The 22,172-nt window shown below is 44.7% G+C and overlaps 1 protein-coding gene across 1 annotated transcript in view; it reads left to right on the top strand.

Moving 5' to 3' along the window:
- Positions 1 to 19,712, top strand: part of LOC122921298 (NACHT, LRR and PYD domains-containing protein 12-like) — a 38,278-nt gene extending 18,566 nt beyond the window's left edge. Inside the window, exons 2-5 of the mRNA XM_044271277.1 lie at positions 9,432 to 9,595; positions 10,838 to 11,006; positions 15,556 to 15,621; positions 18,010 to 19,712. Coding sequence (XP_044127212.1) covers positions 9,432 to 9,595; positions 10,838 to 11,006; positions 15,556 to 15,621; positions 18,010 to 19,712 — 2,102 coding nt within the window. The remainder of the gene's footprint in view (positions 1 to 9,431; positions 9,596 to 10,837; positions 11,007 to 15,555; positions 15,622 to 18,009) is intronic.
- The last annotated feature ends 2,460 nt before the right edge of the window (positions 19,713 to 22,172 follow it).

The raw sequence follows: 22,172 nt of genomic DNA, 5'->3' as shown, positions 1-22,172 counted from the left end.
TTACTGTGCATCGTGATAATTTGTATTGTATATAGATATATAATAAATGACCTCCAAGTCATTTCTCTAGCCATATGCCTGTTTTCAAACACTGCAAAAACTTACCCTAGCCTCTCCGAAGGGAAAGCTACTCGGTTGTGTTATCTAGATAGTGGGGTCCTTGCTCCCATAAATTGCAAGGTGGTGGCAGTTAAACTACCCTGTGTGTAGTTCCGGTCGCAGTTCGTCGCACGCTTACTTGCGGTCAATCGGAGGTCCACTCCCTGCGCTTTCAGCCTATCGACTGTACGGACTCAAGTTAGACTGTCGGTGTGCTGGAAGTGGCTGGGGGGCCTGTTTGCGGATTGACCACTAGGGGCGCTGTGACGGTTTCGTGACGTATTGTGGCCGCGGCGGTCGCAGTTCGTCACACATTCCTTGTGTTCTTTACCCCAAACAAGTCTCTTCTGCTTGTTTCCAGTCCTTAGCAGTGGTTTCCTAGCAGATATTCTACCATGAAAACCTAATTCACACAGTCTCCTCTTAACAGTTGTTCTAGAGATGTGTCTGCTGCTAGAACTCTGTGTGGCATTGACCTGGTCTCTAATCTGAGCTGCTGTTAACCTGCGATTTCTGAGGCTGGTGACGTGGATGAACTTATCCTCCGCAGCAGAGGTGACTCTTGGTCTTCCTTTCCTGGGGCGGTCCGCATGTGAGCCAGTTTCTTTGTAGCGCTTGATGGTTTTTGTGACTGCACTTGGGGACACTTACAAAGTTTTCCCAATTTTTCGGACTGACTGACCTTCATTTCTTAAAGTAATAATGGCCGCTCGTTTTTCTTTACTTAGCTCCTTTTTTCTTGCCATAATACAAATTCTAACAGTCTATTCAGTAGGACTATCAGCTGTGTATCCACCGGACTTCTCCACAACGCAACTGATGGTCCTAACCATATTTATAAGGCAAGAAATCCCTCTTCTTAAACCTGACAGGGCACACCTGTGAAGTGAAAACCATTTCAGGTGACTACCTCTTGAAGCTCATCAAGAGAATGCCAAGAGTGTGCAAAGCAGTAATCAAAGCAAAAGATGGCTGCTTTGAAGAACCTACAATATGACATATTTTCAGTTGTTTCACACTTTTTTGTTATGTATATAATTCCACATGTGTTAATTCATAGTTTTGATGCCTTCAGTGTGAATCTACAATTTTCATAGTCATGAAAATAAAGAAAACTCTGAATGAGAAGGTGTGTCCAAACTTTTGGTCTGTACTGTATATTTATTTATACTATTTCTCTGTCTTGTGTCCTCTACCTTCCTTTTTCCATTGTCCCACCCCTTCTTTCCTGAATGTTGTTCTTTTTTGCCATCCCTTTTCCCCTCACATGTGTTCATGTACGGTCAGCATATTCATGTTACTGTTATTATCTTCTGTGCCATTAATGCCATCTACCCTGTTAGGCGCAACTGCATATCGGGAGCTGCGCTATCCGACAGTGTCCGGGAATAGCGTCCCGATTGCCTGGCAACTGTCTCGTCATCTCGCGCGAATAAACAAGATTGGACGCGGTGACGTCACCTCATTCACGAGCGTCCGCCCATTGACCTCCCCCTTTCGCAATGCGATCCGCTCCCTCGCGCATGCGCAGGCGTGAACCGCATCATCTGGGTAAGGTTAGGAGTGTTCTAGCCAAGCCTCGTTCTGAGGCCGGCTCTTACTTTAAAAAGGTGGCAGTTTCTTGCGCTTCCTTAGGCTACATCAGCCCATGCGCCAAGACTTTGTTAGTAGGAGAGGGGCTCAGCATCAGGAGTCCCCCTACCATCCTACTGTCAGTCTGTCCACTTGCATCCATATCAGGATCATGGACATACTCTGCCTCTGTGCAGGGCACACGTTTGATATCCCTGTCAGTGTACCCTGTACAGCTTATTAGCCCAAGCTCCCTTGTTTCCCCTGATGAGCTTTACACTCATCCTTTCAGCGAAACATGCGTGTAGGGATTAGGCAGGAGAGGGCTTCCTTGGGCGCACTAATTCCAGGGTTAGGTTCCTGCTTGTGACTGGTCACGGGGATCCGTGAGTAGGTCACTTTAGGCCATTGTAGGTCCCTAGGGTTACACTACGGCCAGCTAGACTAGCATCCTACACCCTGTGCTTTACAACTGCCTTCAGCGACGGTGTATGCACATCTCTTAACACCGGTGAGGCATCCGTTGTACCAAGGAGCATCTTATCAGAGCGGTAGGACCACCTGGTTATCTTTTTTGGTGCCACCGAGCACCTCTTGTTCTTTAAATGTGTTCTGGTTGTTGAGTACCATTATCACCTGTGTGGTGAATCTCCGCATTGTTCTCCTTTTTTGTATTTTCTTTATACAATTATCGTTGGGCCAATTTTCTATGTTCATCTTATTAAAAGTTAAGTTTTAATAACTGATCGCTTACTCTAAATTTCTGTTTGACTCAGGTGGTCTCTAATCATTATCTATATTGTTATACACACATTCGAAAGCCCCAGCAGTTGGCACCTGTTTCGTCATCATCCGAGACATGCTGCAATGGTCCTCCCATGTTCTGATCTTGAAACATAAGTGGTTGGGCATCGGTGCACTCAATCTCTTCCACTTCTGGGGCAGGGATGGGTGGATGGCCCTGGGAAAACCTGCTAATAGTCATCAAAAAGCAGAAGAGACTGCTGCATGACTTGGGGCTCAGACTGTTTGGCTGATTTGCAAGGGGGTGAGGTGAAAGACTTATGGACATCGGCTGCAGGTGCCAACTCTGATCTTTCAGAAGGAGACTGGGTGGGAGACAATGTGAAGGAACTGGAGGCACTGTCAGCAACCCAATCTACTATCGCCTGTACTTGTTCAGGCCTCACCATTCGTAAAGCCGCATTAGGCCCGACCAAATACCGCTGCAGGTTTTGTCGCCTACTCGCACCTGAGGAAGGGGTTTCACTTGTGCGTGTAGCTGGCACAGATCGACCTCGTCCTCTCCCTGCAACAGGAGCTCCACCAGCAGCACCACGACCTGGGCCACGTCCCTTATTTGACGCTCTCCTCATATTTCTCAAGTTTAGGATCTTGCCCTAAATGGGTGTTTAATTAATAGCAGAATAGAACGACAGTATATAAAGGTTGTATCTCACATGTACAGATGCAGACTAGGCCGCAATTATTATTTTTGCCCTAAATGGGTGTTTGTTTAATAACTGAATAGAACCACATTATGTAAAGGGTGTATCTCACACGTCCTGATACAGACTAGGCCGCAATTAAAGTTTCTTGCACAAAATGGCTGTTTTTCAAATAACTGAATAGAACCACAGTATGTAAAGGGTGTATCTCACACGCACAGATGCAGACTAGGCTGCAATTAAAGTTTTTTGCCCAAAACGGCTGTTTGTTTAATAACTAAATATGACAGCAGTACATACACCTTGAATTTCACACGTGCTGATGCTGCAAGGGTTGTAAAATTGTGTATTTTGCCAAAAAAGTATGTTTTTAAAAACCCAGAAAATGGTGGCTGTATTTCTAGGTTAAATTGCGCACTGAATAATCCAGATGTTGGATAATGCCCAAAATTTGTGTTTTTTCAAAGCCAGAAAATGATTTACATTTTTAAAACTTGTTTTTAACAATCACAGATGCAGCAAGGGCTGCAATGTTAAGTATTTTGAAAAAAGGTTGTTTTTTTTATAACAGAATATGAAAGCTATATAAAACAATTGAATTTCACACGTGCAAATGCAGCTAGGGCTGTAACATAGTGTATTTTGCACAAAAAGAGTGTTTTTAAAAACCCAGAAAATTATGGCTGTATTTCTAGCTTAAATTGCACACAGACTAATCCAGATGTTGGATATTGCCAAAAAAATTAGTTTTTTTAGTAACAGGATATGAAAGCTGTATATAACGCTTGAATTTCACACGTGCAGATCTGTAAAATGGTGTATTTTGCAAAAAAAGGTAAGTAAACCCTTTTTTGCAAAAAAAAAAGGGTTTGTAAAAATCCAGAAAATTATGGCTGTATTTTCTAGCTTAAATTGCACACTGACTAATCCTGCAAATGCACCAGATGTTGTATATTGCCAAAAAAGGGTGTTTTTTTTAAAACCAGATTATTAGTGCTGTATTTCAAGCTTGGATTTGAATGTCACAAAAGCACAGAGGCAGTGCTGGTGCACTGAGCTTGCATAAAATGGCCGCCGCCGCCGCCGCCGCCCACCTAACTAACAGACGGATAAAAAAAAAAAAAATCTGTCACTGGGCTCGAGGCAGGGTATAAAGATTGATCCCTGCACCCACACAACTAAATGTATGTAGATCGCTGAGTTAGATTCGAGTTCTGATCACAGATTCTGTCCTATTCTCTCCTTTACAGCAGCAGCATCCTCTCCCTACACTAAGCACAGCAGAGTGACGTGCAGCGCTACATGACTCCAGCTTATATAGGGCCTGGGTCACATGCTGCACTGGCCAATCACAGCCATGCCATTAGTAGGCCAGACAGTTAAACGCTTGTTGATTGACTGCTCTGCAGCCTTTCAAAAAGCGCTAAGAAATAGCCGAACACTGAACCCGAACCCAAACTTTTACTGAAATGTTCGGGTCCGGGGTCCAAGAATCCTAAAGTTCGGTACGAACCCGAACTTTAAAGTTTGGTACTCGGGTTCGCTCAACCCTAGTAACAATCAAATTCCTTGTGTATAAGACCCTGCCTAGATCCTGAAGATGTGTGCACTGTTGGGCCCAGCACATCTCAGACAGTGTGAAATCCCGGAGCCTTTTTGTGGTATATGGTGTACGTTGTGTGGTATAAATGACATGATAACGCTATTATGCAGGTCATGGTGATTACAACTGTACCAGATAAGTGATTATTTTATGTTTTTTTTCAACTATTGAATAATAAAAACCTTTTTTTTTCAAAATGACTTGTTTTGTGTTGCATTTGTATTCCTGTCGATGCTTTCGACTTATTTTTTGCAGAACTTTTTCATTGGTATCGTTTTATTTGACACGACTGGAAAGGATAAGGACAATCAAAAATGTATACCGTATTTTATGAAAATTCTTTTTTTTTTTTTTTTTTCTTTTAAAGGGGATTATGTGATTGCTATCATCTGTGGCCCCGTTGCTGGAAAAATTCATCTAATTGTATTGTAAATTGCTGCACGTCTGAACATGTCCTAAGGCTCTCTCCCTTTCTTCTGGTGTAGATGCCAGTTATGGCCTGCACAGATGTTCCATTCTTAGGCCTCGTTCACACCAGCGATACGGATTGTGTCAGGTTCTGTTAAGGAAAAAAATGATGGTTTTGCAGTTAAGTTTGAACCGTTTTGTCTGCAATCGCCCTCAGTGTCTGCATTTTTCCAGCTGGATTCCATGCCTTTTTTACGGACGTCTCGCAGCAATCTTACTATGTGCATTAAACACCGGGGGCGCTATTATAATGAAGAGAAGGGAGTATCTCACAAATGAAGCATTTTTGTAGCAGAAAGTAAATTACAAAAATAAAGTTTTTATGCTAAATTTCATTAGTATAATATTTCATGTTGGCAGATTGATATAAAGTTTTATACGGAAAGGCTTCGTAGGACTTGTATTTTATTATTTGAAAACACTCCTTTTTCTATGCATAGGAGTCCTGGGGGAGTTCCCACAGGACTAGCAGTTATGGTATCTTTGTATGCACCCACGTAAGAAATCACTACCCTTACTAGTCCCGCCCACTGGACTCCTAAGCATACAATTATCAGGGAGCTCAGTGAATAAAATGCAACTTATACTGAATCTTTTTCCTTAACCAACCTGCTGAGCTCCTGAACTCCAGAACATGCTGCCTGCGGATCGTAAATCATATTTAATGTGATCAGTTTACTTTACAGCCAACAGTCTGACACAGATAAGTGTAAAGCTCTAATTTCTGTTAGAAAAGTGCTTTATTTGTGAGATACTCACTTCTTTTCATTATAATGGTGCCCCTGGTGTTCAATGCATATAGTAAAGTGCACGTCCTCCTTAGCTGAATGAGCTTGGTCACACGTGCTCAGTTCCATCCTTCACTTACCAACAGCCAGATTATCTGTTAGAGGCTGTGACAGATACAGGGAAAGAGCTGCAGTAGAACGGTTATGCCCCCTGAGCTATGATAGAGAGAGATGCAGCAGAAAGAGCATGCCCCCTGAGCTGCCATAGGGAGAGAGCTGCAACAGAAAGTATATGTCCCCTGAGCTGCCATGAGGAGAGAGCTGCAACATAAAGTATATGCCCCCTCAGCTGTTATATGGAGATAGCTGCAGCAGAAAGGATATGCCCCCTGAGAGAGGACATACTATCTAAGCTGTGATCGGGAAAGAGCTGTAGTGGAAAGGACACGTACCCTGAACTGCCAGCCTGAAAAAGATCTAGCTGGGGAATTGCAGCAATGACTATGGAGATCTCTGGATCCATGTGAGGTACAGGGCTGGTTATAGCTTTGTTAGAAAGAGATTGCCATGGACTATATGATGTCTGATTTTCATTTTTTTTTTATGAGTTATGGCAGAACCCCTTTAAGTCAGCATTTGCTAGAAATATTCAAATGTTAGGGTGGGTGAACATTTCTGTGAGAGACGATCAGAGCATGTTGGGGTAATGGTGCCGCACCCTCAACAGGCACGTAGCTAGAAAATGTAGGATGAGGCACCAAACCCCACACCTAGACCTTTAGGTCCATGTGACAACTGACTGCTGACATCAGTAGCTACATGATTTTCTGAACCCCAATGGACAAAAAAAAAACTCAAATTGGTTCCTGTGCAGGGCCGTCTTTACCAAGGGGCAAAAGGGGCAGCTGCCCCGGGCCCAGTTGCTCCTGGGGGGGCCCAAGGCAGCTGCCTCTTGAGCCCTGCTAGCTACTGCCCCGGGTGTCAAGCTGTCTGTGTACTTTACCGTTGTGATCTAGGACCTTAATGACATCATCACCATGTGACCAGTAACCTAGCAATTACTGGTCACATGGCTATGAGGTCATCACAGGTCCTATCAGGAGTGTTGCAGAAGTTAACTGTGGAGCTTTTTTGTGTAAAGATTACATCAGAAAAAGGTGACAGGGGCTGTTATGTTAATATACTGTAAACTACTGTATACTGTGTGGTACTGCATACTGTGTGGGGGGCTGTATACTGTGTGGGGGGCTGTATACTGTGTGGGGGGGCCTGTATACTGTGGGGGGGGGCCTGTATATTGTGGAGTGCTATACTGCTGTACTGTATACTGTGGGGGTTTGTATACTGTGGGTGCGGTATAGTGTGGAGTGCTATACTGCTGTACTGTATAGTGTGGGGGGCTGTATCGTGTATAGTTTGGAGTGTTGTATACTGTGAGGTGTTGTATACTATGGGGTGCTATACTGCTCTACTATATACTGTGGGGTACTGTATAGTGTGGGGTGCTATACACTGCATACTGTGTGGTGCTGTATACTATAGGGTGCTATACTGCATACTGTGGGGTGCTGGGGTGCACTGTAACACTAGGGTGAGCCGAGCCCTGGTCTCCTTCCTGCAGAGCAGTGCCCACTTCCAGCCTGAGCCCAGCTGCCCAGAGCACTGATCCTGAGCCGGAGTCTTCAGAACTGGAAGTATTTACAGTCATTCACTGGACTCTACCAGATGTGTGGATTTTTTGTGTGTGTGTTGTGGTGGAGAGCGTGATTGCATGCTAAGGTGTGGGAAGGCGGGATCCAGGGGGCCCAAGTAAATTTTTGCCCAGGGTCCAATCAATATTAAAGACGGCCCTGTTCCTGTGAGTTTTATGGGACCAGATAAAAGGTCACCTCTCCTGTACGTGGGCTTTCTCTGATGCTGAAGCTCTGTCCCAACAACCCATAGACAAGAGTGGGTCTGATTCAAAAATTTTTTGGGGGGAATTAAGATGGATATTTTGTATGCCAGTCTTGATCTACTTTGCGTTGGAGTAAAATTCACCTCATTTATTAAGGCGCATTCCTGCCCCTTCCATGCATTAGAAAGCTTTGAACTCTCACTCCATTTCCCTTGATGTTTTCGTAGTACATGTAGAAAAACCAGTTTTTTGCCTGTTTTATAGTTCAGCACATTCTCTCACACCCATACTTCGTAACTAAAGTTTACAAGCTGCCTGGATGTAGATGAGTGAAGACTTACCAGTAACTAATTTCACACAACGTGGACAACCAGGAGAGGTGAGGCAGAAGGCAACAAGACGAAACGTCTGCAAAGCCATATTTCTTCTTTGCGATTTTTTTGAGAAATATGTGGATTTTCAGAAGTTGTTGCTCGATCAGATGTTTTGCATATTTAGGAGGGATTACAGCGTACCTGTACTTCATCTTCTTGCTATAACTACTGGACTTATGTTCATGTCCTTGTGAGGTGTAGTGTTTTATATATAGAGTATACTAGACGTATAATATATTCACTCCCAGTGGTGTGGTCATGTTGTAGTGTTGTATATATAGAGTATACTAGACTGGTCATGTTGGGAGGCGTAGACTTTTATGTATAGGGCATAATAGAATTGGTTTATGGTTGTGTCCAGTGGTCGGGTAAAATGATACATACTGTATAACACACTCTCCACTCAGATATTCTTTCATAACTTTGTTCTGAAGGCTGTTCTTGCACGAAGGAAATCATGAGTTGCTCAGCAGGAGAATCTGGAAGGAAAGGTCAGTATTGTATTATTCCATCATTAGCATTATATAGTACATGTTGGAGGTGTAGACTCTTATGTATAAGGCATAATAGAATTGATTTATGGTTGTGTCCAGTGGTTGGGTAAAACGTGGGTTTCAGAATGATATTCCAATCATACTGTATAATACACTCTCCACTCAGATATTCTTTTGTAACTTTGTTGTGAAAGTTGTTCTTGCACTGGGAAAATCGCTCACCTGGAGAATCTGAAAGTGAAGGTCAGTATTATATAATCCCATCATTATTAAGCTTTATATAGTATATGCTCTAAAAAATTATTGTTCTGCAGAATAGATAGGCACAGTCACAGTATAGCGCTAAATAAATATACATGAGGCAGAGGTACAAATGATGGCAGAGGTGTACCCACCAAAACAGATGCCGGGAGCCCAATTTAGTATTGACAGAACCGCAGACCGACTCCCTCTGAGGGCAGTGTATTATTTAGACTGGTTCTTTCTTGAATAAGGGGAGCGTTCCCCTTGCTTCTCACCAGTGAGTGACATCTGCCATGTATCTACATGTATAGAAATACTGAAATCAATGTAAAGATGTCTCCTGTGAATGTGTCCTGCAGGGATTGTGCTGGTGAATTACAGGGGGTTGTGGATTTCTCATTAGTGGAAACCTGTAAAATGATACAGGACAGGAATATTCCACATAAACTGCCATCAGTCTCCATGTTCTAAACGACTTCATTCTTGTGTCCCCTCCGTTTCCTAGATGATGAGACCCGGCAGTTCTGCCAGCAGCTCCGTCAGTATAAAGATCACTTCCTGAGGATGACGTATGAATATTTCCAGGATGATCTGCTCCACATTGTGGAGAACATGAGTCTTCTACCACTTCTGAGTGAGCTACATTCCCGAAATCTCCTTGATACTGAGGTGAGAGGACATGAGCCGCCGGTGTTGTATATAAATGCCCCAAGTGATATCGAGTGTAACAGGCACAGTTTACGTCATTTTTATGGTGGTGGTTGATGCCTGCCGCCGCTCCGCTCCCTCTGATCGGCATGGCTATCGCTGTGGTCACCTGCCTTCTAGCTCCTGGATGCCAGAGGTCTGGACTCACAAACATTTCTCTCCTCCTACTCTGAGGACTCCAACTTCTGGAGAAGTTCTTCTCTTTACTCCATACAGGCTGCAGCATGAATTTCTATGGCCATGCTTCTCCATACCTGAAAGGGCACATGCACCATGCACGCATATCATCTACTCCAACTTTTGGCAGACCTCCCTAGGGTATTTAAGGAGCCTTCCCACAGGAGAGAGCCTCTGAACAATGGTTTCTAGTGACTAGATTCCTGCAAAGGCGTGCTATACTCTGTCTATTTACCTGTGTACTGACTTCTGCCTGTTTTTCCAGATTTGACCCTTCACTGCCTGACCTGACCACCTGATCTCTATACTGACCCTGAGCTGCCTGTCCTGACCTCCACCTGATATTCATACTGACCCTGAGCTGCCTGTCCCGACCTTGTCCTGTTTAAAAGATTACATGAACTCTACCTGCCCTGACCTTGGCCTTCCCCGACTACAGCCTTGCCTGATTGCTCAGTGCTCTGCCTCAGCATCTCTTGACCCCTGTGTGTCATCAATAACTTGAACAGAGACTGCTCCGGGAGGTAACGGCCTGGTGGTTCCCCTGTTAAAGGGTGAAGACCTGGGGGGCTGCTTAGATAACACCATTAGGAGTTACCCCAAGACAAATCTGTTCAAGTGACACAGCAGATCCACATCCCCTGCACAACATTTATGTCACCATCCTGCTGTCTACAAGAGGCTGAATGACAATTGTGCTTCATATGTCAGAGGAAGATGTTGGACAACTTCCAGCTTAATAATAGACAGCAGCTCATATCTGATGGAGGACACCCCAGAAGTGTATAATCCAGTATTGAGGAGGATTTATCCCCTCCCCTACACCTTAGGGGTTACTTCATCCTGGAAATAATCTGTTACTTGTGGATTCAGAAAGGATTTTCTCCACAACTATTCCATAGATTTCTCTTTCTCTGGACAACACATTATAGATAAGACAGACATGTAATATCTGCAGTGTGTTAACCCTTTGTGTTATGTGTCTGTGTATAACGCACCTTATGTCTGATCTTTCTTGGGTTCTAGAAATACCACAGTCTAGAAAATGATAGAAGATTGGCGCAGACTTTACTTCAGGATATATATAACCTAGGAAGAGAAGCTGTGATAGGACTGTGGGTCAGTCTGTATGTATTACGGAGACGTCATGATTCCCCCGGCCTGGACTCTGTACTGGAGGAACTCCGTCATAGAGGTAACATCGTGTATGAGACGTGTCACCCATGAAATAGGGGTCTTCATAACTTACATTGTCCACAGTAATAAAGGTCTCCCTCTGGATTTATTAGGGATCTGAACCAATTTTGGAGTCTAGTCTGGGGTTTGAAGTTTAGGTCTTGCCTGTGGCATGAATTGATTTGGGTCTGGATTAGGATTTGATGCCAAAATGAACCACAGGTAATATAAAAAAAATAGCCCAAAAGTTACTCAGTGTGAACATGACAAACATACATAAATGATAGCAGCAATTGCCGTTGAGGATTCAGGGCCCCTCATGTAATGGCCGCCACATACAGTGACCATCACAGTGTCCTCATAGTGACCACCACAATGCCCCTATATACTTTATTACTTACAAACAATCCCTTCTCAACTTCAAGTCCGCACTCACTGCTGCAAAACAGACTAACTTCACATCATATCTTCTGTCTCACAACCCTAAACAACTTTTTAACCCTTGTACCTCTCTTCTCTGTCCCCCAGTGCCTCCACCCTCACCCCTTATCTCAGCTGAGGACTATGCCACAGACTTTAGAGAAAAGATTGACATCAGAGAAAGCTTCAGCCTACAGTCCTCACAGCCCCTCTAAACAACTACTGATTCCTCTACCCCCCTACCCTTCCCCCCCCCCCAAACCTGCTTCTCCACCATTACAGAGGAAAGCCTTTCCACCCTACTGTCCAGATCACATCTCACAGCAGCATGCAGGCAGCATAAACAGGGTCACATCACTAGGGCTGGCGTGTGCGATGTCTGAATGGTTTAGCCGACATTGCGCACGCCAGCCAGCCCCATAATCTCATTTGTGTGGAATTTTACACTTGGAAGTATCAAACTCACTCGGGCAGCCTAGGGGTAGAGCGGCAGCGAGGTGAGAGATCTCACACCCGAGGGGCCGAGCCCCACTCATAGTAAGTCCAGTCAGCGTAGCGCAGCAGGGCTGGCAGGCAGTGACGGAGTTACTCAGTAAATCCCTGACACTGCGCACACCACACGGCCTAAACCACCACCCACCTCCACACACATTTATAGCCCCAGAAGTATCAGACAGTCGGGACTGAGCAGCGCAGCACCTGGGATCTTTGTCAGCCAGCGCAGCTGGCGGTATGTGTATTGGCGCTGGCTGCAAGCGTTTAAAAGAATAGCTGGGCTCCACCGGCCCACCAGGAACATTTCCCGATACAATACATTGCCAATCTGCTCCTGCCGTCAACCACTCCCTTCTCTTACAAACTTTCATCTCTTGGCATCACAGACCTGGCCCTCTCCTGGGTCACATCATACCTCACGTACTAGACATTTAGTGTCTTCCACTTGCACACCACCTCCTCGTCTCGTCCCCACTCTGTTGGTGTGCCTCAAGGCTCTGTCTTAGGACCACTGCTCTTCTCAATCTACACATTCGGCCAGGGACAGCTCATGGAGTCTCATGGATTTCAGTATCACTTTTATGCTACACACATTTACCTCTCTTTTCCAGACATCACCACCTTACTATCAAGAATCGTACAATGCCTATCTTCTATATCTTCTTTCTGCTCTCTCTTTCTAAAATTAACATGGATAAAACAGAATTTATCATCTTTCTCCCACCTCATTCAACCCCCCAACAGACCTATCATGTTCAATGGCTACACACACTCTTTGATCAACCAAGTCCTCACAAGTCCTTCAAACCGCACATCCAAGCCAATCACCAGCCAGCACATCACCTGCCACCTCCAACTCAAAAATATCTCTTGAATTCGCACATTTTGAGTCTGCAAAATTTTTTGTACATGCCCTCATCATCTCCCACCTAGAATACTGTAACACACTCCTCTGTGGCCTTCCATCTAGCACCCTCGCACCCCTCCAATACATTCTCAACTCTGCTTCCCGGCTTATCCACCTCTCCCCCATTACTACATTGCCATTCCCTTCTGGCCCCCCATTGGCCAGTGAATAGTTTAAAATACTAACAAGTAGACAATAGGACGTCCACAACCTGTCCCCTCCATACATCTCTGAGCTACTTTCCCGATACATCCCCACACGTAATCCCCGATCCTCACAAGACCTCCTTCTCTCCTCTTATCACCTCTTCCCACAATCGCCACCAAGATTTCTCCCATGCATCCCCTATACTCTGGAACTTTCTAACCCAACATATCAGACTCTCACCTCCATTGGAAACTTTCAAAAGAAACCTTAAAAAAAAACAACTTTACTCTCACCTACTGTGTCCTTCTCCCATACCTTGTAGATCAGGGGTGCACAACCTTTTCTGGTTGGGGGCCACATTGTCAGCCTGAACCAATATCAAGGGCCGAAAATAAAACTTAAAGGGGTATTACCAACTGAAATACTATATTTATGGCATATTGAACATGTAGTATATATATCATTAATGTCTAGTTACACTTCTAGTACTCCCATCCAATGGGAGAATACATGAAAGATACATGTGAGCAGCCACAAAACATGGACATACAGGGAGTGCAGAATTATTAGGCAAGTTGTATTTTTGAGGATTAATTTTATTATTGAAGAACAACCATGTTCTCAATGAACCCAAAAAACTCATTAATATCAAAGCTGAATATTTTTGGAAGTAGTTTTTAGTTTGTTTTTAGTTTTAGCTATTTTAGGGGGATATCTGTGTGTGCAGGTGACTATTACTGTGCATAATTATTAGGCAACTTAACAAAAAACTAATATATACCCATTTCAATTATTTATTTTTACCAGTGAAACTAATATAACATCTCAACATTCACAAATATACATTTCTGACATTCAAAAACAAAACAAAAACAAATCAGTGACCAATATAGCCACCTTTCTTTGCAAGGACACTCAAAAGCCTGCAATCCATGGATTCTGTCAGTGTTTTGATCTGTTCACCATCAACATTGCGTGCAGCAGCAACCACAGCCTCCCAGACACTGTTCAGAGAGGTGTACTGTTTTCCCTCCTTGTAAATCTCACATTTGCTGATGGACCACAGGTTCTCAATGGGGTTCAGATCAGGTGAACAAGGAGGCCATGTCATTAGATTTTCTTCTTTTATACCCTTTCTTGCCAGCCACGCTGTGGAGTACTTGGACGCGTGTGATGGAGCATTGTCCTGCATGAAAATCATGTTTTTCTTGAAGGATGCAGACTTCTTCCTGTACCACTGCTTGAAGAAGGTGTCTTCCAGAAACTGGCAGTAGGACTGGGAGTTGAGCTTGACTCCATCCTCAACCCGAAAAGGCCCCACAAGCTCATCTTTGATGATACCAGCCCAAACCAGTACTCCACCTCCACCTTGCTGGCGTCTGAGTCGGACTGGAGCTCTCTGCCCTTTACCAATCCAGCCACGGGCCCATCCATCTGGCCCATCAAGACTCACTCTCATTTCATCAGTCCATAAAACCTTAGAAAAATCAGTCTTGAGATATTTCTTGGCCCAGTCTTGACATTTCAGCTTGTGTGTCTTGTTCAGTGGTGGTCGTCTTTCAGCCTTTCTTACCTTGGCCATGTCTCTGAGTATTGCACACCTTGTGCTTTTGGGTACTCCAGTGATGTTGCAGCTCTGAAATATGGCCAAACTGGTGGCAAGTGGCATCTTGGCAGCTGCACGCTTGACTTTTCTCAGTTCATGGGCAGTTATTTTGCGCCTTGGTTTTTCCACACGCTTCTTGCGACCCTGTTGACTATTTTGAATGAAACGCTTGATTGTTCGATGATCACGCTTCAGAAGCTTTGCAATTTTAAGAGTGCTGCATCCCTCTGCAAGATATCTCACTATTTTTTACTTTTCTGAGCCTGTCAAGTCCTTCTTTTGACCCATTTTGCCAAAGGAAAGAAAGTTGCCTAATAATTATGCACACCTGATATAGGGTGTTGATGTCATTAGACCACACCCCTTCTCATTACAGAGATGCACATCACCTAATATGCTTAATTGGTAGTAGGCTTTCGAGCCTATACAGCTTGGAGTAAGACAACATGCATAAAGAGGATGATGTGGTCAAAATACTCATTTGCCTAATAATTCTGCACTCCCTGTACATGTCTGTTACCACATGGTTGGGGGCCGCACAGAATGGTATCAAGCACCGCATGTGGCCCCCGGACTGTAAGTTGTACACCCCTGTTGTAGATGGTAAGCCCTCACAGGCAGGGTCCTCTCTCTTTCTTTACCAGTCTGTAACTCGTCTTGTTCATGGTTATTGCAATTGTTTTCTATTATCTATGTATACCGCTTATCATATCTGCAGCGCCATGGAATGAATGGTGCTATAATAATAATACTACAGCATAGTAACAACCATAGTGCCCCTTCATACAGTATCTATCACAATGCCAGGACAGACAATGACCACCACAATGTGACCATACACAGTGACTAGCACAGTGTGGGGGACATGGACACTATTTCACAGCTGTACATTTAGGACCATTAGACCTCGTCCGGTCCCTGTAAAATGTGATATTTCCTGTACATTATATGTGTACATCCAGCACTGATGACGTCTGTATCATTTCTTATTAGGTGACACTCTGGTGGAGCAAATCCTGCTGGATGAACATGGACACCAACTGTCCCCACAACTTAAAGGTAAGTGAGATTTATATAGACCAATTATAATAAAACTGCTCATAGTTTACATTACATTCCACCTGTCTCATAGAACATGGTGTTTGGACTGCAGCAGGTTGTTATAGAGCAGGAGGAGCTGAGCAGATTCATATATAGTTTTCTGTGACGATTCAGTATAACTTGTATAACCTCCTCCTCAGAGAGGGAAGGCTGTCAGTCCCTGATAGGACCTCCTCCTCATAGAGGGAAGGCTGTCAGTCACTGATAGGACCTCCTCCTCCTCATAGAGGGAAGGCTGTCAGTCACTGATAGGACCTCCCCCTCATAGAGGGAAGGCTGTCAGTCACTGATGGGACCTCCTCCTCATAGAGGGAAGGCTGTCAGTCACTGATAGGACCTCCCCCTCATAGAGGGAAGGCTGTCAGTCACTGATAGGACCTCCTCCTCCTCATAGAGGGAAGGCTGTCAGTCACTGATAGGACCTCCACCTCATAGAGGGAAGGCTGTCAGTCACTGATAGGACCTCCTCCTCATAGAGGGAAGGCTGTCAGTCACTGATAGGACCTCCTCCTCATAGAGGGAAGGCTGTCAGTCACTGATAGGACCTCCTCCTCATAGAGGGAAGGCTCTCAGTCACTGATATGACCTCCTCCTCATAGAGGGAAGGCTGTCAGTCCCTGGTAGGACCTCCTCCTCATAGAGGAAAGGCTGTCAGTCCCTGGTAGGACCTCCTCCTCATAGAGAGAAGGCTGTCAGTCACTGATGGGACCTCCTCCTCATAGAGAGAGGGCTGTCAGTCCCTGATAGGACCTCCTCCTCATAGAGGGAAGGCTGTCAGTCACTGATAGGACCTCCTCCTCATAGAGGGAAGGCTGTCAGTCACTTATAGGACCTCCTCCTCATAGAGGGAAGGCTGTCAGTCACTGACAGGACCTCCTCCTCATAGAGGGAAAGCTGTCAGTCCCTGATAGGACCTCCTCCTCATAAAGGGGAGGCTGTCAATAGCTGATAGGACCTCCTCCTCATAGAGGAAAGGCTGTCAGTCACTGATAGGAAAGAAGGCTGTCAGTCACTGATAGGACCTCCTCCTCATAGAAAGAATGTTGTCAGTCACTGATAGGACCTCCTCCTTAGGGTCCATTCACACGTCTGTAAAATGGGTCCAGATCCGTTCCGCAAAAAAATAGAATATGTTCTATTCTTGTCAGCAATTGTGGATCTGCAATACACTATGGACGTGTGAATGGACCCTTATGGGAAGAAAATTGTTAATCACTAATAGAACCAACTCCTTGACTTCACAGCCTAGAATGAGCATGATTATAAAGCGACCCTGTCAGCATGATTAACCCTCCAAAAGTCTGCACTTATGCTATAGCTCTGCTGCTGCCTGCTGACCACTGCAGGTGCTGATGACATATTTGAACGCGGAAGTAGAGGCGTCCCTGGCTACAGAGACAGAGGAGGATCGCTTCTGGGTTAAATTAGGTCATCGGCTCCTGTGCGGTATGGATATGAAATGCTCGGTAAGCAGCAGCAACGCTGTAGTACAGGCGCAGACATTTGGAGGTAGTACTCAGGTGCAGAAGACAGGGAAAGATGAGGTGTCTTTCTTTATCAATGAAATGTCAGGGTGCAGTGTTCAGCACACCAGGGGTGCTTATAACGCTACAGCACACCCCTCCGTGTTCCAACTAAGTAATTTGCATATTTATAGAAGTAATGATTTATATGCATTATTAATACCTAACAAAATATAATTTATATCAGAATGATGAACCCTACCAGGCACTATGGTTTAGTAGGGTTGATCATGCTGACAGTGCTGCTTTTAATAAATAAAGTACAAGTTTTACTGGATCTTTTCCCATAAACTATACACCAATTTGCTCAGCTCCTCCTGCTCTATGACATGCTGCCTGCATTTCATGTAAATTACACCGTACAGGACCACCACACCTAGTAAACTAGTTAGTAACATGCAGCAGAGGCCCGGGCGGAAGGTGAGAATATGTGTGAGATGGTGGTACTAGTACTCACGGTGACTATGGTCCTCCCTGGTACTCATTAAACCGTTCACAGTGAATAGAGCACCCTTTGTCCCCCTCATGGCAAACCTTGGTTTGGGGTCTCCCTGATTTGTGGTGACCCTTGGTGTTGTGTAAAGTTATTATTCAGATTTATCGTCCACTGTCAGTCTGTGTGATAAATCTGGAGCAGTGTCAGACTGTCTGGTCTTACTTTCAGACACTATTAGTAAATCCACTCCAGTGTGTCTAGAAAAGTCATGTGGCCAAGAGGAGCTGGAAAATTCAGCAATGCACAGATATCTGACATTTCTTCATCAAGATATTTAGTTCTGTTTCAGCTTCTCATCTTCACCTTTTATTTTCCTATTTTCTATAGAATTCCAGATCCGTCACAAGAAACATTTACATAAAAGATCTGAGAAACTTCTAGAGAACAAACCTCCAAGATGTGACCAGCGAGAGGAAAGTTTTCCATTCTCTACACGTTATGTCAACCTTATCATTGTCTCCACTGATCACTTCAGAGAACGCTCTGAGAACGAGCTCATAGAGACCGGGGTAAAACATGAGGAATACTTAAAGAGAAAACAAAATGAATTACTACGCATTTCCCCCAACAAACTGTTCCGCTGGTGCCACCGATCCAGACTTGTGCCACGTATGGTAATGGTGAGCGGAGTGCCTGGTGTAGGGAAGACCACACTGATGCAGAAGGTTGTCTATGACTGGGTGAAGGGGGATCTCTATCAAAGATTCTCCTTTGTCTTTTTCTTCAAATTCCGAGAACTCAATAGACTGGATAAAGTTAGTCTGGACACTCTAATCCTTCAACAGTACCCATATCTGGAGGAGCAACTTAGTAACATCTTACAGGAACCAGAAAAACTTCTCTTTATATTTGATGGTTTAGATGAAAGTCTTCATAACATGGATTTCTCATCACATCACTTGTGCTCTAATCCTACACAGCCCGAAACTTGTGGTCAGATTGTGGTTAGTTTGGTGAGAAAGTCTCTTCTTGGTGGTTGTTCTATCCTAATGACCAGTCGCCCAACCAGACTGGCATCAATTGATTGTAAAGTTTTCCAGAGAATAGTAGAAATCACTGGGTTTTTACCAGAAGAACGACAGATGTACTTTGAAAACTTCTTTCCTGACCCTGAACTGTCAGAAAAAGCTTTTAATTATGTGAAGCAGAATGACACCCTGTACACCTTCTGTTACCTTCCGTCCTACTGCTGGATCATCTGTACAGTATTATCCAGGAGCTTCCAGCCAACAAGTAGTGATCAGCCAGTGTCATTATTACCCAAAACCGTCACCCAGCTCTTTGCGATATTTGTCGCCAACATTCTGTTCAATCACTGCCTGGACAAAAGTGACACCCAGAAGATCCTGCAGTCAATCGGATGGATGGCAGAAGATGGAGTCATGAATCACAAGCTTACCTTTGAGGAACGAGATCTGGACTGTTTCCATGTGGACAATAAGTCAAAGCCCTTATCAAGTTTTCTAATGGAATCGGAGGAACCTGTGTCCTATTCCTTCTTACATCTCACTGTTCAGGAATTCTTCTCTGCCTTGGTGCATTATGTGAATTATTCTCCTGAAAAGTTACAAAAATCACTGAAAGAAGCCAAATCCTATCCTGATGGACGAGGTGAGATGTTCCTCCGTTTCCTGTGTGGTCTATCAGACGGCTCCACCAGATCAATGCTAACTGGATACCTGGACAGACAAGCAACTCAGGCATCTATAGATGTCATCACTTGGCTAAAGAATTTCATTCTAGTAGAAAAGAGGCCAATGGAAAGTAAATACAACAAGCGACATCTTCTCAGTACATTTTTCTATCTGTATGAATCCCGGAATAAGGCTTTGGTGCTGGAATCATTACAATCACACAGAAGTCTTGACTTTTCTGATGTTCGTATGTCCACTCTAGACTGCAAACTGTTAGCGTTTATTCTGGACACCTGCACAAATATAGAAGTACTCAATCTATATGGATGTTCCTTAGACAATGAAGGATTAGAAAGACTTGCTCCAGGATTACATAACCTGCAGACTCTGAGGTAAAATATTAATTATATTTCATCTTTCTGTAGTATTCAGGATCTGACAGATTTATTGTATGTGTAACGGGGGTTTGAGGGCGCCCCCTAGTGTCTTTGGGGTCCCTAAACCTAGTTAACTCACTATGCCTGACCGGCGGATCCTGAGCCTCCGCTATCCGGGAGCTGGGGTACATGTCTGCGGCAGTGCCTCCACCCAGTGGAGCATCCGGGGTAGGGATGTGGGGTCCCACTGGGAACATACTTGGTGCAATGAGACTGACACAGCCTAACTGGAATTAACTTTATATAGTAAGTACAAATGAACCAACATACATAGGAAAATACAATAGAGTAACACAGATAACAATGCAATGTGGATTTTCCTCACCCACCCACCAGCACACCTGCATCCCACCCCCTTATCTTCGCCCTAGTGGCCGTTGGTGCACATAGGAGAGTTGGGGCCCTTATAAGTCCTGCTCCGCAGGGTCACTGAAGCAGCCTGAGCTGTGTAATGTCTGTCACTGGACCTCAGAGCCTTTACTGTGAGTGAGGAGACAGGTGCCCTGTGGTGATACAGGGAGAGGTTTGGCTTACCCTCACACACGATTAACCAGGTCAGTCAGCAGCAGTCTCCTCTCACTGGATTCACCAGACGTCTGGACTCAGTGCTTGTCTTTGCCAGCAGGTCCCTCTCTCAGCAGGTGTGATCTTGGGTGAAGCAAGTTCTCTCAGCAAAGGTTCTATCTCTGTGCTGCAGTCTCTCACAACTAGACACATGTTCTTTCTTTTGCTGAGCATCTGGTAACTTCTAGAAATCTTCCAGGACCTGCGATGATGTCACAATCATGTGACCAATGCTCAATGTTTTATTAACAGCATACTGAGTCCATCTGCCATCTACTGGGCATTTCAGATAATGCAGCCTGTGTAACTTCACAGGGTTACATGCTCCCCCTTGAAAATACTTGCCTTCCACTGGCAAGTCCTAGCCAGGGGGCTTAACAAAAATTCAACAGAAAAAGGTTTAGCATACATACAGTACAGTTAGCACAGTAACATCCTAGCTAGTTATCTAGGGTAAAGAGTCACTAACATTTACCACTTCAGCTAGGGCATGTAGGAAAGTGGCCATTTTAGATGCTGCTTGTGTCAGCGGGGCATAACTGGGCTCTCCTATATTATCATAAACTAGGGCCCTAGGGGGTTGCCGCACTCTGGTGCTGTGTCTCAGTTCTCGCTGTGGGAGAGGATCTTGGGACATCAACTGTGGAACTTCGACTCCTGTCCTCGAAGTAGAGTCTCTAAGGGAAGTTCCAGGCACAAAACATGGACTTTCTGGATTCAACCTTGGAGAACTTTGTGACCCAGGAGAGGTTCCGGGACTTTTTGAAACCAAAGGAGTTAAAGGAGGCAATTGCTGTGTTTCTTCTGCGGGTGATGACCACCACTGATCCTCTGCACTGGGAGTTCCCGGGGTCTCCTCTTTCCCATTTCCAGGACTCTCTGCTGGGTTTTCCTCCAGTTCTTCACTACTCTCTTCCTCTTCATCAGCATACACAACTGGAAGCAGATGGTTTCTATGCCAAGCCTTTATTCGGCCCTCCGGGCCCCTAATGTTGTACACTGGCAGTCCTTCCAGTTTGGACACAACCTCAAACAGGGTATCTTTCTATCTGTCAGCCAGTTTGTGTTTTCCAGGCACACCTAGATTCCGGAGAAGAACTTTATCCCCTGCTTGAATCTCCCGATATCTCACCTTAGAATCATACCTTCTTTTGTTCCGTTCTTCCATTTTTGCTGCAGCTTGGGTGGCCAACTCATAAGCCCGATGAAGGTTTTGTTTGAGGTTCCTCACATATTGAAAGTGTGAAGTTGAATCTGTTCCATCAGGAGACACTCCCAAATGGACATCTATCGGCAATCGAGCTTCTCTTCCGAACATTAGGAAATAGGGTGAGAACCCTGTAGATTCATGCCTTGTACAGTTGTATGCGTGGACCATGGCTTCCACATGTTTACTCCAAGACCGCTTCTTGACTTGCTTGAGAGTCCCTAGCATATCTAGGAGGGTCCTATTGAACCGTTCTGGCTGTGCATCACCCTCGGATGATAAGGTGTGGTTCTGGACTTCTGCACCTGCAACAGGTCCAACAGCTCCTTGATCAACTTACTCTCAAAGTCTCTAGCTTGATCAGAGTGTATCCGATTGGGTAGTCCATAGTGAATAAAATACTTCTGCCAAAGGACTTTGGCTACAGTCACAGCCTTTTGATCTTTAGTGGGGAAGGCTTGAGCATATCTGGTGAAATGGTCCGTTACCACCAGCACATTTCCAATTCCCGCTGTATCGCTCTCAATGCAGAGATAGTCCATGCACACAAGATCCATGGGTCCCGTACTTTTCAGATGACCCATAGGGGCAGCTCTCACAGGCAGGGTCTTCCTCTGGATACACCTCCTGCATGTCTTTACATGTTGC

This window comes from Bufo gargarizans, chromosome 11 (genome assembly GCF_014858855.1).
Source record: "Bufo gargarizans isolate SCDJY-AF-19 chromosome 11, ASM1485885v1, whole genome shotgun sequence".
NCBI lineage: Eukaryota > Metazoa > Chordata > Amphibia > Anura > Bufonidae > Bufo > Bufo gargarizans.
This window is presented reverse-complemented; position numbering and strand designations above follow the sequence as displayed.